Here is an 18,434-nt window from a genome sequence, read left to right on the forward strand (position 1 = left end):
GATCACGAGCGCTCACGTCCCGGCGAACTCATCGGCGGCCATGGGCATAACAGAGCGAAATCATAGGATGTACATATGCAATGGCGATACAGATCGGTTGTTTGGTTCAAATCGTGCCCACGACGAAGAAAACAGCGACAAATGCAGTTCAGCAGTCACGCGGGGAGCAAAGGGAGGGGTCATAGGATGTACCGTTGCAATGGCGATAAAGCTTATCCAACGAAGGAAACGGTGACGAATGCGGTTCGGCGACCGCACAGGGAGCGAAAGAAGGGGCAGACAACGGATTATTGCGGGTTTATTTAAGCAAATTTGAAGACTGTTTTTATAAAATTGTGACCGTGGAACTGTTGAACCATGAAAACTTATGCTTTATAATAGTAGAGATGTAATGCAGCCCAACTCTTTTGAGTCGCAGACTGGCCAGCTGGAGGCGAAATTGTGAACCAACAAACAAAAATGCAGCAGCTTCTATTGCTCTTGCATGGCAAATAAAATTACTGGGAACTGCATCCCGAAATGGAGCATCTTATACCCGAAAATGAAACATGACCTCACATTGAGTTGAGTTTGCTGCTCTCTTCTACGATTATAGAGAAAAACCTCACTGTATCCTCAGCTCAGAATTCGTCTTTCCGAGGAAGCAATTCTTTTTCATCAGTCAAAAATTTGCATGGTATTATTTCCAGAAAGCACAAAACAGTCGGCGGGAAAGCACTGGTAAGTAACTTTATATGTCAAGCAGCAACCTCCTGGGGTCCTCAACGACATCCTTGATGCGACGGAGGAAGAATACAGCCTCTCTGCCATCGATCAGCCTGTGGTCATATGTCAGCGCAAGGAACATCATTGGCCTTGCGAGAATGTCACCATTCACAACCACAGGGCGTTGCACAATGGAATGCATCCCCAGAATTGACGACTGCATTTCACATAGATCATGTTTCAGATCAATATAAACATCTGCATGCTACAAATGTGTTGCAACTGATAAATGTTTAGTAGCTACCTGTGGGGGGTTGATGATAGGTGTGCTGAGGAGGCTTCCATAGACACCACCATTGGAGATAGTGAATGTTCCTCCTGCCATGTCATCAATCGAGAGCGCCCCCTCATTTGCCTTCTTTGCAAGGTTGTTTATCCCTTTCTCAATGTCAGCAAAGTTCATGGTATCAGCATCTCGGATAACAGGCACCACAAGGCCCTGGAGAAGTTTCAGTCAGTGATATACATAGTAAATACACCATCCCAAACTATAGGCTGTTTTGTGTTTTGGCTTTTCTAGGTACAATAGCTTTAGGATAGAGGGTGAGAAAAAAAGATGAGACAGCAATCACCAGAGTAGCAAGTACTCTATCCTAAAAAGAATGCAATTCTAGTACAATATCATGTTTTAACATCTTCAGTGCAACCAACTATAGATAAAAACATCAAATAAATACAATTAGTTAGCTACGAAATTTATTTTCATAATAAATTGATTTGGAGCCTTGAACGTGAATACTACACTAGAAACTTGATCAAATGTGAACTAGTTTAACGGGCACGCAACGCAACCCATGGTTGCATTCTTTTTGGGTCAGGGAGTAAGCAATATGGCACCTTGGAAGTGCCAACAGCAACACTGACGTCTACGTAGTCTCTGTATATGATGTCATCGCCATCAATGACAGCATTAACAATTGGCTGGTTTTGAAGTGCAGAAACAGCAGCCTGACAAAATAAATAAAATTAGCCAGCCATATAAATGTATGGTTCAAAAGCTTTGCAACACATAAGACTAAGTACCTTGACAAAGCAAGACATAAGACCCAATTTGACACCATGCTTTGTGACAAATTCATCTTTATAATCAGAACGAAGCTTCATCAAATTGGTCCTATATCATAAATCGTAAGATACAGAGATAGAGTAAAAAAATTAATACAGCCTTCAAAGGATCATAATGGTATGCCAAATGATCATTATTGAAGTTTACATATAAAAGAACAAAAATAAGTAAAGCTGCACAATGACATACCAGATATTTGCACAATAAAATGACTTGATTATTGTCAGTGCTACTGAATAAGAAAAGCTAAGCTCTATAAACATTCATCAATATAGACAATAATCATATATATTATCATGCAGGTTTGGATACTCTGTTGATGAAGTTAGCTGCACCGGGAGGCAGAGGCAGTGTGGGGGTGACAGCCTGTGAAGACTGCACCAAAAGGGGTTGCTGCTGAACCACTGTCTCCTTCCTTCTGCGGCGAAAATAAGTGATTAGAGGACGAGCCCCCTTCCTCAGAAAAACAGAGGCACCAGGGCGTCGAGAAGCCTCCTCACTGGACCGAGCACAGAAACTCTTACCAGCCCTGCCACCAGATCAGCCTTTCCATCCACCGCTTGGAAGTTGGACTGTAAATGGGGGGAAGGAGGCCCTTTAGAAGGGCATTGGGAAGGAGAAGATATGGCCACACATGAGTCGGAGGCCGGCTGGGCAGGCAGCCTGGGCCCAGCATCTTCCACTGTAGTTCCAATCCACTGATTTGAACAACCAGATTTTGTAGCCACGGATGCCTCATCAATATCATTGTCATTACTTATGGACGCCTCGTGCTCCACCACCGGATCTTCAATCCTAAATGCCGACAGCAAATCCTCCATGCCCAAAGCAGAAATGTCTTTGGAATAAATTGGCGCCAGGGGTGCCTGCGGTGCGCTGTGTGTACCGGGCAGACGATCTTCGCGGTCTCTGGCTGCTCTACCGGGCGCCAGACCAAGGCGGAGCAGGAGGATCGCTGGTGTTCGGGTGGAAAAGCTTCCTGCACCCATGCCGGCAAAGGGGGGCAAGACAAATATTCTGGAAGAATTGGGGATCATCAGTTCTGAGGATGATGAATTTATTAGCGTCAAGGCCCGAGATGAGTATGCGAAAGTGTTCAGCAAGCAATTGTCCGAAGTTCATATCAAGGCCTTGGCAGCTCTCTTTGGCTGGTCCGTGCCAGAGGAGTTCTGTGGTGCCACCTTGGCCCCCTTGGCTTAACCTGCTTTGGTTCTTGTGTGGTCATCCTCTTCCTTTCTTGCTTATGGATAAAAAAGGGTGTACCCAGTGTCGTGGGCTTCCCGAACTGTGTAGGGTCTAGGGAAGTATCTTTAAGCGTCAAGCCTTACCCACATAATATGCAGAGGTTGGAGCTCGAACCCGGGACCTTCCAGTTACAGATGGTAGGTTCTACCGCTGCACCAGGCCCGGGACCTTTCTTGCTTATGGATCCTGACAAGATATTGATTTGGAATGTTAGGGGGCTTAATGGTGCAGCTCGTCAGGATGTTGTTCACGTTCTAGTTGATTCTGTCAATTGTAAGCAACGGGACTCTTACTCTTATAGAGAGGATGACAGTACAAGTTGGGGAAATTTTTCGTTTATTTTCTCAAACACTACACAATGTCATACCCTTCAAAGGGTTGGGATACATACTTATAGCCCCGGGGGTGGGGGGCTGTCGGGCATATGGAATATGATGTCCTACTACTAACTGCACTAACCAGAGGTGTTGTTGTACTCTAGTCAAAAGAAAGACTGCACCAAGCTGCTGTCACTGCAACACGTTGTCCTTGCCGTCAAAAGACAGAGATGTTGCTGCTACTATCCCACGCTGTCCTTGCAGTCAAAAGACTGAGATGTTGCTGCTGTCCCACGCTGTCCTTGCAGTCAAAAACCAACAAGGACTGTTGCTGTCCTTCCCACATACCACAAGACTTATTCCAACAGTTTGGTGATGCTTCAGGTTTAAAGACTAAATGTACAGAAGAGTTGTATTTACCCCATTTGTTGCGAGGCGGATGAGATGAGCTACGTGGGGGATTCGATCCCTTGTCCAATTTCTGATTTCCCGTGCAAATATTTTGGATTACCTCTCTATTAAGAAGCTTCCGAGGGATCAAATTCAGTCCTTGGTGGACCGTGTGGCTATCCTGTTGCCTGGTTGGAAAGCTCAACTCATGTCCAAGGCTGGTAGAGCCATTCATGTCCAGGCGGTGTTAACTGCAAAAATGATATACGCTGCTATGGCTTTGGACCTCCCTGTTTGGGCTGTTAAAGCAATTGATAAATTGAGGAAGGGCTTCCTTTGGAAAGGAAGGAGGCAAAAGGAGGGCAATGTCTCTTAGGGGTTTAGGGTCTTCTGCAGCTTGGCCTGAGGTTACTAGGCCTAAAGAATTAGGGGGCCTTGGCATCAGTGATCTATGGACTCTTGGTTGGGCTTTGCGTGCTCCTCGCTGGCCATGGTTGCAGAAGACTGGCCAGGAAAAGCCTTGGGCTATTTTTCCTGTCCAGGTAGGTAGAGTTGTTCAGAGCCTATTTGATATGGCAGTGGTTTCAACTGTGGGTGATGGAGCTAACACCCTATTCTGGAAAGATCGATGGTTAGATGGCAGATGCATTGGGGATGTTGCACCTGCTGTGTTGAAGTTAGTATAGAAGCGCAGGGCGGTCAATAGATCGGTTAAAGATGCTTTGCTGAATTTCCAGTGGCTGTTTGATTTGAGGGGTCCCATTTCGGTGAGAACTATTGCTGAACTGTTGAGTTGTGCGAGATCTTGGATGGGAAAGTCCTTCAACAAGGGGTTCAGGATCAGCATATATGGAAGCTAAGTGCTTCTGGTGTATATTCGGCCAAATCTGCATACAGAGCCATGTTTCAAGGTGCTATTTGCTTTGAGCCAGCAGATCGAGTATGGACAAGTTGGGCACCTGGGAAGTGCAAGTTTTTTATTTGGCTGGTTCATCATGACAGATGTTGGACTGCGGACAAACTCACGAAATGTGGTCTTGCCCATCCTGAATTGTGCCTGTTGTATGACCAGGCACCGGAAACTATCAACCATCTGCTTGTTGATTGTGCCTTTGCCAAGCAGTTCTGGTTCGAGCTCCTTAAGTTGAGTGGGTTGCAAAACCTTAGTCCGCAGCAAGGTGTTCTTTCCTTTCAAACTTGGTGGAGGAGAAGCAGTTTAGCAGTGGCAGGGCAGGCTAAAAAATTCTTTAACTCCATCGTGATTTTGGGTGCCTGGATCATCTGGAAGCATAGAAATAGATGCATTTTTTAGGGCTGCATTCCCAACCTTATGGTGGCTCTTCAGGCTGCTAGGGAGGAGGTAGGGCTTTAGGCTATAGCTGGCGCCAAAGCCTTCCGCTGTGTCCAGCCTGGGGGTTATCAACAATATAGTGTAGGGCTGGGTTGACTGGTCTTGTCTGTTTATTATGGAGGTGTTCATGTATGCTATTTTTTGGCCACCGTGAGGAGGTGATATGGCGTGGACGCCTTGGACTGCGCAGGGGAGATCGCAGCAAGGCGTGTGATTGTGGAAGGGATCTCAGTGGGTAGGGATCGGCTAGAAGTGAAGCTGATGTCGTCTCCGAGTGCAGAGGGCGCCAGGACGACCAAAGCAGCTCCACCTAACCAGGTAAAACTTCTTTGATAAAACCCTAATACAAACAACGGTGGCCCTTTATAGAACAGGTGCCACCTTATTCATAGCACTACTAACAACTGGAGAGATATTCTCTGCACTAAAAGAGGGGATAAACCAGCTCCTTTTTATTTGCAACTAGCTAACCACATAACAGCACCATACCCGGACTTTAGCCTTTGTGGCGCCTGGCATAGCGCCGGCCCACAAAGTGGTCCACAACATTTCCCCTCGCCGATAAAGAGCTCGTCCTCAAGCGACATGGCCGGGTAACGACGCTTGAAGTCATCCATCTGTTCCCAAGAAGTATCAGTTGTTGATTGGCCTGTCCACTTGACCAACACTTCCCATACTCCATGATTCAGCCTTGCACGGAGAACTTTTTCTGGTGTCGGAATGACTCTGCCATTGAGTAGCTCGGGTAATGGAATAACTTGGGTTGGCGCCTCCCCTTCGAGCTTTTTGAGGAGAGAAACATGGAACACATCATGGATTCTAGCCCGGGGAGGAAGCTGCAGCTTGTAGAAAACATTGCCCACCCTTGACAGCACCTGATACGGCCCAAAAAACTTTGGCCCGAGCTTTTGAGGTGCAGCAGAGGTCTCTCCAACTGTTGTACACTGCTGTAAGCGCAGCCATACCCAATCGCCCAGCTAAAACTCCACTTCGCGTCGCTGCTTGTCATGGTAACTCTTCATTGTAACCTGGGACTGGATCAACCGATCACGAATATTAGCCAAGAATTTGTCGTGATCTTGAAGTTGCCTGTCAACAGCAGCCACCAGTGATGTTCTTGGTTGGTAGGGCAGAAGAGCAGGTGGTTCTCGACCATACACAACCCTGAGTGGAGAGCATTTGAGAGCAGTCTGAAAGGAAGAGTTGTAGCAGAATTTGGTCCATGCTCCATAGAAGCCATTTTAGCCACTCTCTTGGTCTATCTCCTGTCAGGCACCGAAGATACATGGTGATAACTCGTTTGACTACTTCGGACTGTCCATCAGATTGTGGGTGGAATGCTGAACTCATGTGCAGCTTGACTTGTGCAAGTTTGAACAACTCTGACCAAAATGTGCTAGTAAATACAGTGTCTCAGTCACTGACAATGGAGCAGGGCATGTCATGGAGACGGACAACGTGATCAAAGAAGGCCTTTGCTACTGATGCTGCTGTGTAAGGGTGTCCAAGAGCAATAAAGTGTGCGAACTTGGAGAAACGATCAACAACTGCGAGGATTACCGACTTGCTGCCCACCTTTGGAAACGCTTCAATGAAATCCATAGAAATATCACTCCACGCTTCTGAAGGAACTGATAGAGGCTGCAGGAGACCACCTGGATGAAGGTGATCAGTTTTATTTCGCTGGCAGACTGAACAGCCCTTGACAAACTCCTTAACTCGTTGTAATGCATGTGGATTATAGAAGGAAGACAGGAACATGTGAACTGTCCTTTGAATACATTCATGGCTCGTGTCATGGGCATTGGATAGCAGCACTGGCCAAAAAGCAGAGGCATCTGGCACATAAACCTTACCGTTGAAAAGGAGCAAACCATCCACACCTCTGTCCATCCTGGTTGAACAGTTCCGTTGCAATCTGTTGGCGCACAGTATTGACTTGTGGATCGATTGCAGCCTCGGCTAACAGGTTGTCAAACAGTTCAAAGGAGGGTGTTGACATGGTGCTGAGCGCCATGCTTGGCTCGGCACGGCGTGAGAGTGCATCAGCTGTGCCGTTGAGTTTGCCAGGCTTGTATTCCACCACAAGATCATACCCGAATAGCTTGCTCACCCATGTATGTTGGGGAATTGTGGTCAGCCGCTGATCTAACAGAAATTTGAGACTATAGTGACCGGTGCGTACCACAAATTGGCGTCCCCAGATATAAGGCCTCCAGTGATGGACTGTTTCACTAAACCAATCAACTCCCGTTCATATGCAGGCAGCTTCTGATGTTGAGGTGCTACTGCCCGGCTGAAGAATGCAATAGCACCATCTCCCTGGTGTAACACAGCACCAAATCCTGACCCTGATGCATCACAATCAATGACGAAGCGGCGGTCAAAGTCGAGCATCTGTAGTAATGGTGCAGACATTAAGGCCTGTTTGAGCAGATTAAAGCTTCCTCTGCATCGACTGTACATCTGAATGCCTCTCGTTTCAACAGTGCTGTAAGGGGGGTTGCCACAGTGCCATAACCAGTGATGAATTTCCAATAGTACCCTATGAGTCCTAGAAAACCCCGGAGCGCTCGAATGCTGCGCGGTGGTGGTCATGACTCAACAGCTTCAATCTTGGTAGGGTCCATGGCAACTCCCTTCTCAGAAATGATGTGGCCTAGGTAAGCGACCTATGGCTCGCCAAAGGAGCATTTGGTGCGCTTGAGGGCCAGCTTATGGTCCCGTAATAGCTGGAACACCTGCTTCATGTGTTGAAGATGCTCGGCCCAAGATGTCATCGAAGAATACCAGTACAAACTTACGGATGAAAGGCTTGAGGACATCATTCCTAAGCTCCTACAATGTGGATGGCGCATTAGTCAAGCCGAACGGCATGACTAAGAACTCATAGTGGCCCTGGTGCGTGTAGAAGGCCGTCTTGTCGATGTAGTCCGGGTGCATGCAAACCTGATGGTAGCCGCTACGCAAGTCAAGCTTGGTGAAGAACCAAGCGCCCCGAAGTTCATCCAGGAGCTCATCCACCACTGGAATAGGGAATTTGTCCTTGACCGTCTTCGCGTTCAGCTCGCGGTAGTTGATGCAGAAGCGCCATGTTTTGTCCGCCTTCTTCACAAGCAGCACCGGTGATGAGAACGCCGATGTGCACTCGCAGATGATGCCTTGGGACAACATCTCTTCGCACTATCGCTCAATCTCATCTTTGAGCAACTGAGGGTAGCGGTATGGCCACACCGCCACTGGAGCAGTTCCCGACAGAAGACTGATGCGATGATCATGGCGGCGTGGTGGAGGGAGACCCTGTGGCTCGACGAAGAGGTCTTCAAATGACACCAGCAAGGTGTCCAGCAGCTGGTGCGCCATGTCCAGAGCAGTACAGCGAGGTGGCAAGCCACCAATACCAATCCAGCACATCATGTGGTCGTTGCGCCAGAATGTCATCATCAACTTCTCATAGTTGCAGATGAAGAGTCCCAAAGAACGCAGTCCTTCCACGTCGAGGACCACATCAAAGCCATCCAAGGGAAGGGTGTAACAAGTAGTGGTGAATGCCTCCTCGCCGACAGTAGTGAGGTCTAGGAGCAGACACCACCACTCAGCACCTTCTCACCATTTGCAACCTTGACACGCAGGCCTGCTGTTGGAGTTACGTGTAGCCCCAATTTGGAAACAATAGCCTCACGGATGAATGTATGGGTGGAGCCAAAGTCTACAAGAACAATTAGGGGCATGCCATTGATAGACCCAGAGTTTTAGGGCCTGTTTGGTTCACTACCTCAGTTGCCACACTTTGCCTAACTTTTCTGCCTAAGGTTAGTTATTCAATTTGTACGACTAACCTTAGGCAAAGTGTGGCACATTTAGCCACAAACCAAACAGGCCCTTAGTGTGTCGACGATGTCAATTCCAGTAAGAGCATGAAGTGATATGCCTAATTCTTCAGCGAGTGCATCAGTAGCTCCAGTGTCTTCTTCATCCAATTCCAACAGAAAAACTTCGTGTGCAGCGCACTTGTGATCGGTTGTATATTTTTCGAAGCAGTGGTAGCATTCACCGCTGGCCCGTTTGGCGGCAAGCTCCTCCGGGGAAAGCCGGCGCGAACGTGGTATGCTGGTAGCCGAGGATGTCGGCTTTGATGATATTGAGGGCGCTGCTGGTCGCGATGTAGTTGATGTTGTCCTGGATGGGGTCAGGGACAGATCCATGTGACGTTCATAGGCCAGGTGCATGGCGCGTTGCAAGGTTGTTGGAGCCACCAATTCAACATCAGTCCGGAGCGGTTCACCCAAGCCTATTGCAAACATCTGAGCTTGTTGGAGATGTGTCATATCTTCACAGCGGCATAGGATGGACAAGAACTGACGTTGGTTATTCTTCGACGGTGCCGGTACATCGTAGCTCATTGAGGTCAGCCATACCGTTGAACCGTAGAGGTGGTCCAAAACGCATATGGGTGAACTCAACGAAGCGGGACCAGGTGAGCACGTCACTTGTGTCCCACTCCAGAGCGTAGAACCATTCCGCCGCCACACCATCCAAATGTAGGGATGCCTGCCACACCTTGCCGACCGGAGTCCTCATGCCCCTGAAATATGTCTCACATTTATTGATCCATGGCAGGGGGTCGGACTCGCCATCGTAGTGTGGAAAGGGGGCATTGGGTCTTCGATAGCCTCTGTCGTCGACGCGGTCACGGGGAGCGAAGCCCGTGCTAACCAAGCCCCCACCAGTCACGGTTGTGCGTTGGCCTGCGTCGGAAGTTTCCGGCGGGTGCTGGTCCGTCGAGCTCTTCTCCAGGAGAGTGATGCGCTGTCGATGCAGGTCGAGGCGCGAGTTGATGGTGGTGAGCTACGCCAAGATTTGATCCAGCTTGACGTCGAACATGGTGGTCGATGCGTCAGAGGAATCTGATACCAAATTGATATGGCGTGGATGCCTTGGACTGCGCAAGGAGATCGCAGCAAGGCGTGGGATTGTGGAAGGGATCTCATTGGGTAAGGGGATCGGCTAGAAGTGAAGCTGGTGTCGTCTCCAATCGCAGGGGGCGCCAGGACGACCGAAGGAACTCCACCTAGCTAGGTAAAACTTCTTTGATAAAACCCTAATACAAACTACAGTGGCCCTTTATAGAACAGGTGCCACCTTATTCATAGCACTACTAACAACTGGAGAAATATTCTCTGCACTAAAAGAGGAGGGGATAAACCGACTCCTTTTTATTTGCAACTAGCTAACCACCTAACAGCACTATACCCGGACTTGGCCTTTGTGGCGCTTGGCATAGTGCCGGCCCACAAAGTGGCCCACAACAGGAGGCTATGATGTACTTGGTCCTCTTTGGACCTTCTTTCTTCTGCTTAATATATTAATATGCAGCTCTCATGCGTATTCAAGAAAACATATATATTATCATCTAATGTGAGTTAGTACATGCATGTTAACTGTCAAGGTGATAGGTAGAGATAACTAGATAAGCGATGAATATATTGCCATGTAGCTTGGCAGATTACATTCTTTATTGCCTGAATACAGGTCGCATCTTTAAACTGCTCAAAATATGTTAACTTGGTAAGAAATAGGTTCCACCATTTTATACAGTTGCAACGATGACAAGAGCACAAATATAAAATGATCAGACATGTACTGTAGCAATCTACTGGAAGGAATAGTTGAGAACACTTACATGTCAACTTCATTAAATGTAGATAGCATTGCAAAGGTGTTCTGAGAATCCTTAAGACGGTTTGCAATACGCTTCCTGAGCCTTGGCATCGGCACCTGCAATATCATGGTAAAATATGTGCATGTCCCTCATACAACATCTGAACTCTCCAATGGGATATTATCCGCCTTACCCGCCGCTCCCGTTCTTTTGGAGGGAGTTGTGGTTCTGAAGGGGACGTTTTTAATGGTGCAGTTGGCTTCGGTGCTTGCATCTTGGGAGGTTCTACTTTCGGGGCTTTTTCCTCTACCCTTGATTTCTCTTCAACTTTCGGCGGAGAAGACCCTTTTGAAGTTGCTTCCTCAGATGGAGCAACATGTGTTTCAGCAGGTTGAGCAGACTTGGATATGATTGCAACTTTAGTGCCTGGAGTAACTGTGTCGCCTTCACTAGCAATGAGCTGTAAACAACAGTCAGAAAAAGCAACACTTTGTATGTGAACAGCTGCTGATCTTGTTACGAACAGATATGGTATTTGAGTGTCTATTATTGACTTCTGCACATGAAAGGTAAAGTATCGCCATGAAAGCAGGCTGGAAGCTAGAAAGAACCAAAACAATTCACCTTTTCAATAACACCAGCTTCAGGACTTGCGACATCTATAGTGACCTGGAACAAAAGGAAAAGTCATGTGCTTATGGCCACTAGCAAATATAAAGTTCCACTGATGTTCAAACAGAAGCCACCAACACCTTATCAGTTTCAATCTGCGCTATGGGTTCATCGGCCTCGACTCTGTCTCCAGGCTCTGTATAAAAAAAGAAAATGTTATCACAGGGAGGGGAGAGAGAGAGAGAGAGGGAGAGGGAGAGGGAGAGAGAGAGCATACTCTTTAAGAAGTTAGCAAGAGTTCCATCAGTTACAGATTCACCCATGAAGGGCACAACAGCCTCGAACTTGTCTCCTATATAAAAAACAGAACTTGATAAATGCATAACAAGGACCATGTTACATGTTTGTTAAACGCTACCTGTCCCAAAAGACTACTGTGGCTTACCGCTGTCTGAGGCAAATGACCTACTCCAAACTTGGTACAGAGATGGATTAGGTAAGTAATAGCGTCTTCTACAAAATTGAATTGAAATAATGTAATGCATACATACATGTATAAAAAGGGAAAGAGACATAAAAAATATTAGGCATTAGGTTAATAATGGCATCCGTATTCATCAACTAGAGCATGCTATCTGATAATTACCTTGTCAGATTTGAGCATTGAGAAGTAGCTGGAATCAAAGCTGGAGAAGAAAGCATGTATTATAGTCAATATTTGAGACCAAATACTAAAAATAGGGCTAGTTAAAGTATTAACCTGAAAGTTGACTGCTGTAGTTTCTGACATGTGTATGACTCCTTAGTAGCCCTAGAGTCTGCAAGAAAATCAAAACGGTGAGGAAGAAAAAATTGAAGTGGAGTACCGAAACTATAGAACCTTATACTCTGTGTATCATTTGTGTATCAGCATTGCTACTTATTAGATGTCTATAAATGTGTCCTTGTTGTATTTGGTACCATATATAGTCTTTGTTAGATGTCTATACATGTGTCCTTGTTGTACTCGGTCTCATATACAAGGTTATTAAAACGACAAAACGTTGAAACGCTCATGGGTGGAGTTTTGACTTTTAAACGTTTTGAATGAAGTTTAAACATAGTTTTAAACAACATAGGAAAATTTCAATATATCATAATTTCAGACAATAACATAAAGTCAAATACCAAACAACCAACATAAGTTCATATAATAATATTGTGCAAAATAACATGTCCACAACCACATTACCACAATAACACAAGTTCAACTAATAGCAAGTCGACAACCACAAACAAAGTGGAATAAGATGTCTAGTGGTCCACAATCACAAACATAGCACAAAAGCAACTAAAGTGGAATGCAATGTCCACAACCGCAAGCACACATGATTGTGCTATCCACTGTCCAATGCAGAGGATTGCAGAGCATATGATCAAGCACATACCAGATTACCAGTCCAATGCAGAGGATTGTGTGGTGTTGTTGTCCACTGTCCAGGATGAGAGCAGTCGGGACAAGAGGCAGATGGCCAAATGTAGAGCAGAGTAGCAGACGGGAGCCGGCGTGGACAGAGGATCGGACGGCGTCGGCAGAGGAACAATGGGCCAGAGGAACAACATACGACATCGGCGACGGCGGCGTGGATCGGAGCAGACAGTGCAGGCACGCAGCGTCAGTCGGGCGAGAGTGGCAGCCGGCAGACAGGCGGGCAGCGCAGGCACGCAGCGTCATGCCAAGCGAGAGTGGCGACCGGCGAACGGGCAGACAACGCAGGCCGGCAGACGAGCACAGGCATGCAGCGTCAGGTCAGGCGAGACCTCAAGAGTTGCGGCCGGCGGACGGGCGAACGGCGTAGGCCGACGATCGGGCGGACAACGCAGGACTGGAGTGGCAGACGACCGCGAGCAGGCGAACAGGAGGCGACTGGATTGAGTGGCGGCGGCCGGCCTGGAGTGCCCACAGCTGCACGAGAGGAGCACCTGACGACTTGAGCAAAGAAAGAGATGGACTGCAACCTAGGTTGAATGTCTGATAAGGCTGAACTAGGCTAAGCCAAATTGCACATGTGGACACAAGGGCTAAAATGCTTAAAATGTGGCGTTTAAACGTTAGAAAACGACCTTTTACACCATATAGTATAACATTACATCGTCATAATTTTTAAGGCATCCGTAAGGCGACGCTTAAGAGTCACCTAAGCGGTAAGGCGAGGGTGGCTCGCCTTGCCTAAGAGCTCGCCTTAGCCCGCCTTAGCTCACCTAGGTGGTAAGGCGATGGTGGCTCGCCTCATCTCTCCTTATCGCCTTAAAAACTATGTACGGTGTTTCACCTCTCTAATAGTGTTTTATAGTTTAAACGATGTTTTAACGTCGTTTTAATAACATTGATCATATAAACAGTCCTTGTTCTACATGATCTCTATCTTGTATCCGTGTATATATTAAGGCCTAGTGTCCTCACGTCGAATATATCGCATTGAATATAGTGCAATTTATAACATGGTATACATAGCCAATTTTTAGGGTTAGGGTTCTTTCCTTCTCTACGATTTTTTCACGTGTCACATTTGCATGTCTTACGGTCTCACGCAAGGACGCCCGACGCTCTACACCCACGCGAGGCCACATTCCACTCACACCTACGGTCCGTGTGTTGATGTGTTCGCTTGCGCCTGCAGCCCCCTTCCAGATCCGGTTTTGGTTGGATCCGAGTTTGTTGATCTAGTTCTAACAGTTTTTGTTAGGTTTCGATAAAAAAACCATATGTTGTTTTGCGCTCTTGTTGTTGCATGTCGCTGGTCCACTATGCACTCTCGCTGCTGACTGTTGTTAGGCTATCTCCAACAGCTTACTCATCCACATCCCCATATTCAAACTCCACTCTGCAAACAGTGTAATCTATAGTGCAAACAGTGTTTTGGGTGACCATATAGGTACTGCTAAAGACGGTCTTATAGCCCCCGTCTTTGACCTGTCCGTCTAGTGTTTTTCCAGCTCTATGGTGTCTGGTACTCTTTAATGGCATCCATAGTTTTTAAGGCGTCGCCTAGGCGGTAAGGCGGTCCAGCCCGGTAATGTGTTGCCCTTGCCTTGCCCCGACAACTAAGGCGGGTGGGAAACAGGCTACCATGAGCGAGCTTGTGAATGCGACGGTGGCGAGTGCAGAGGCAGCACAGCGGTGTAATAGCTGCTACAGAAGCGATGGCGAGCAAGCTCGTGGATGTGGCGGTGGCGAGTGCAGAGGCGACACGGCGAATGCTGCAAAGAGAGGTGGTGCGACAACGATCGCACGGGATGGAGGCGACTGGGAGAGGGAGTGAGCTAGGAGGGATAAGCTAGGATAGAGGTTGGCGACTGAAAGAAAGGGTGGCATGGAGAGGAGCTGCCTGTAATTGCTTAATCTAATTTTAGCGGGCTAGCTGGGCTAATAACCTTCTTTTTTCTCTTTTTTTATCCTCTTCTCTTATTAATTGATATTTTTGTCCTAAACACTTTCTCAAATATCAATATTTTTCCTATTTTTAAATATATTTAAGGTGTTGCCTTGTCTTACGCTTTACCGCTTAAAAGGTAAAAAGGGGGATGCCTTACCGCCTTAAAAACTATGATGGCATCAATCACCGTGATTGGGTTCCATGCATGTGTTTGCACATGCATGATTTGCACATTTGGGAGTTCCTCACTGATGATGTCGTGTCCTACTTGTCCTTCTGCTCCTACATCGCCAGAGAAGGCTAGGAATTGCTTGAAGACTATGATGGTTAGATGTCCCCTTATGACTTAGTTTAGTGCTTACAGGACTTGGTTGGATTAGGATGCTCATGTTAGTGCTATTCTTGCCTCTAACATGGAGGATTATCCTATTGTTGGTATTGTTGAGTTAGAGTTTGCACATCAAATGTAGGCTTTTTTGCATGATCGTTATGAACCTACTAGTCAGTCTACCTATGTTGTTGCTATTTGTCAAGAGCAACTCTTACGATAGGGAGATTATATAGTGAATGAGTTCTTCAATCAAATGTATGCTATTTAGCATTGGTGTTAGTTGATACTTGGTCCTCGGCTATCATCAGATACTTGTCAATCTTGCTAGGGTCAAAAGGCTGCAATTGAGCTTCGACGTACCTATGACTTCTTGATCTAGCTTCATGACGAGTTTGAGCCCTACGTGCTCAACTGCTCATTTGACATCCCTACGTCTCTATGATGGATATTCTTGCTAGTGTCCATAATGAGGGAATTCGTCTACATGTTGTTGACCTATCGGGTCGTTGATGTACACCATCTTCCTCTGATGAGTTGTCGTCTTCTGTTGTGCCATCTTCCTATGATGAGTCATATTCATTTGATAGTTCACCTTCATCTGATCAAACATCTCCTGTTGAGCCAGCTTCTTTTTCTAATTCTTCATCGTGGTAGATTCTTAGACGAAGTCACCGATTTCGTCAACCACATGACCGGTACTCTGTCAAGTTTTGTTGTTATCGTTCTTTCTGAGCCGACCTCTTATCATGATGCTACCCTTCATCGAGAATGGTAGCATGTGATGGCTAAGGAGATTGCCACTCTTGAGCGTACCGGCACATGCGAACTTGTTCCTTCTCCACCACGTGTTCGTCCTATCACATGTAAGTGGGTCTTTAAGGTTAACACCAAGGTTATTAAGGCATCGCTAAAGCGACACTTAAGCGATAAGGTGAGCCTGACCATGCAAGGCGTCTTGTCGCCTTGCCCGCGAGAGTAATACGATGGCAAAAGGAGGAGACAGAGGCGCGTAGGGCGCAACGCATGGCCCGGGCCAATCAGCAGAAGGAGAGCTACAGGGGAGGGGGAGGGGAGAGAGGAGAGTTGTGGGCAAGAGAGAGAGAGATTGATCGGGTCGGGTCGAGTTTTTTTCGGGCGAGCCGGGCGGGTTGGTCAGGTCGGGTAGCCCATGATTAGGTCTAGCCTTCAAAGCTTCAGTTGGCTGATTTCTTCACGAAGGCACAGAGCAAAGCTCAGCATAGGTTTTATCTCTCCAAACTAAATGCACTATTATCAAAGAAGACTTAGTGCACTATTATCAAATGAACTGTTAAATCGGTAATAGCGATTTGAGCATGTTTGGACCTCATTCATGCTATGGGCCTGATTAGTTTGCCGCCCCAGCTTCACATAGTCTATCGCATCTAAGGTTAGGCAAGTTTATAGGCGTCCGTTTGGTTTCAGCCACATTGTGGCAAGATTCACTTCTATCAAGCTAGGTAATGTGCCAACAAATCAAGAAAAATATGGCAAGATTCTCATAGGCTTGCCAAGGTGTGGAGAAGATTTTCAGCACTTAATGCCCTAACCTTCGGCAAGTTTGGCAAAACTTTGTGGCAAACGGTAGCAAAGTCCATACCACACCGTGTGCCAAAAAATTCCTATGGTGTGGTTAACAATTTGCAAGACACCTTTTAGGCAAGGGTTGGCTACAGGTTGATTGTATGACAGATGGGGTCTAGAGCTGAAAAACTATGACATGCCAGAACAGTGGCATGAACCAAACTGATACTACAAAAGGAGTGTTAAAGATTGCCAAATTAAGGCAGCAAACCAAACATACACACTGTTATTGGCACAACTAAGCACTGTTCGAAATAAGGGACACCATTGCTGCCATATTTTGTGTCAGTTGGAATTGTTGACGACTCAATATGGCATGTTCAAGTTCAATTTCTTATATTTTACAAACTATATGGTTTTCAAAGCAGAAGAATATAAATCCATCTCCCATCACAGGCTTGTAATGCACTCCCCTTGCTATTTCAGTCTGACTCTCGCCCTCTGAACCAGACAGCGTGCACAATCTCATTCCCACTCCTCCCTCTCCATCAACCACTTGAGTCCTTGTTTCTTATGATTGAATTGGTTTCTTAACTTTATTGGTAGATAGAAAACATTCAACAGTTCAACAACAAGGAATAGTATTGGATGACAAAACAATCTGCAATAGCCTTCACATCAGAAAAGGTAGCAAGCAAATCATAATCAGTTCCCTAGACTCCTTTAAATGTCTGATAACAAACTTGACATCAATTTGGAGTTCCTACTTCATAATCCTTGGTGAGTAAATAAGAGCCAAGCTATATTGAACTGCAACGAAGGTTTACGTGGAATGGACATAAAAAACGAAGGAGGAGCTACAACCTAATCCGCGCAAGGCGTACCGAATAATTATCATCAAGTCACGGAATACTCCAAATCGGAGGAGGCGAAGTGCGTGCATGAAGCACCAGCGCACAGCCTTCGATTATCATCACGTCCTGCTTGCATATGCCCCTAGCCAACACTAGAGTAGCAGATTATTCTCCAGACGCAACCACAGACCCTGTCCACGACGGAATTCATCCGAGGGGGATCACACCAATCGGGCAGAGGCACCGCGTTGGGCCACCTCGCGGACCATAAATCTGCTGGCTACCGGAAGAAACAAGGGAGCACAAAAGCTAGCCGCAGACATAGATGCATCGGCGAGTGAAAAAAAAAGAGGGGCATTACGGCGACGGCGCGGCGGCGGAGGAGGCCCGAGGCGACGCGGGACGCCATTCGCCGGAGTCCTCACGGCGGCGGCGGCTTGTGAGGGAGGGGGAGGGGCAGTGCACCACGGATTCGATTTGGTCCCTTTTCTGTAGTTTCCTCGATGCAATCTCGTTCTGAAAAGACTGGAATGGGGACGACCCGCGTGCCGCGGCCGCCCTCTGGTCGCTTCCCGTTCTCCGGTTTGGTCCTGACCCCACACACCAGTGGGCCAACTACTCTGGCGCGGCCGCGGTCCGCGGTTTGCTGCGTTCCTTCACTAATCACTGTCTATGCCGTTGCCTGGTATACGCTTTATTTTCTTTCTTTATTAGTTTCTTTTTTTCTTTTTTAGATACCAGGATTTTTCTCCGGCTCTGTTTGACCGTGTGAGTTCTGGCCCAACACCATACTTTAGTAGAAAGAGACGTCTCTCTGCCTTGAAGCTCAGAAAGTTGTTTTATCTTAAAAGTGAGGGACAACAGGACAAATACGTGGCTTTTA

General features: G+C 46.9%; 1 protein-coding gene across 6 annotated transcripts in view; it reads right to left on the reverse strand.

Annotated features, from left to right (window-relative positions):
- Positions 1-319: 319 nt before the first annotated feature.
- LOC100284269 (dihydrolipoyllysine-residue succinyltransferase component of 2-oxoglutarate dehydrogenase complex) overlaps positions 320-18,434 on the reverse strand; it is a 41,681-nt gene continuing 23,566 nt past the window's right edge. Inside the window, exons 1-13 of one of the 6 annotated variants that reach the window (NM_001157164.2) lie at positions 17,913-18,216; positions 12,169-12,226; positions 12,055-12,094; positions 11,854-11,921; positions 11,686-11,760; positions 11,549-11,604; positions 11,421-11,465; positions 10,990-11,256; positions 10,818-10,912; positions 1,789-1,879; positions 1,603-1,713; positions 1,010-1,204; positions 320-922 (exon numbers count right to left, since the gene is read on the reverse strand). In NM_001157164.2, the coding sequence (NP_001150636.1) occupies positions 731-922; positions 1,010-1,204; positions 1,603-1,713; positions 1,789-1,879; positions 10,818-10,912; positions 10,990-11,256; positions 11,421-11,465; positions 11,549-11,604; positions 11,686-11,760; positions 11,854-11,921; positions 12,055-12,094; positions 12,169-12,226; positions 17,913-17,960 (1,341 nt within the window). In that variant the 5' untranslated portion in view covers positions 17,961-18,216 and the 3' untranslated portion in view covers positions 320-730. Of the gene's footprint in view, positions 923-1,009; positions 1,205-1,602; positions 1,714-1,788; positions 1,880-10,817; positions 10,913-10,989; positions 11,257-11,420; positions 11,466-11,548; positions 11,605-11,685; positions 11,761-11,853; positions 11,922-12,054; positions 12,095-12,168; positions 12,227-17,581; positions 18,217-18,434 lie in introns of those variants that run through there. The other 5 variants (XM_035964823.1, XM_008669852.4, XM_035964822.1 and 2 more) reach the window with 5 other exon arrangements.

Source organism: Zea mays, chromosome 2, assembly GCF_902167145.1.
Source record: "Zea mays cultivar B73 chromosome 2, Zm-B73-REFERENCE-NAM-5.0, whole genome shotgun sequence".
NCBI lineage: Eukaryota > Viridiplantae > Streptophyta > Magnoliopsida > Poales > Poaceae > Zea > Zea mays.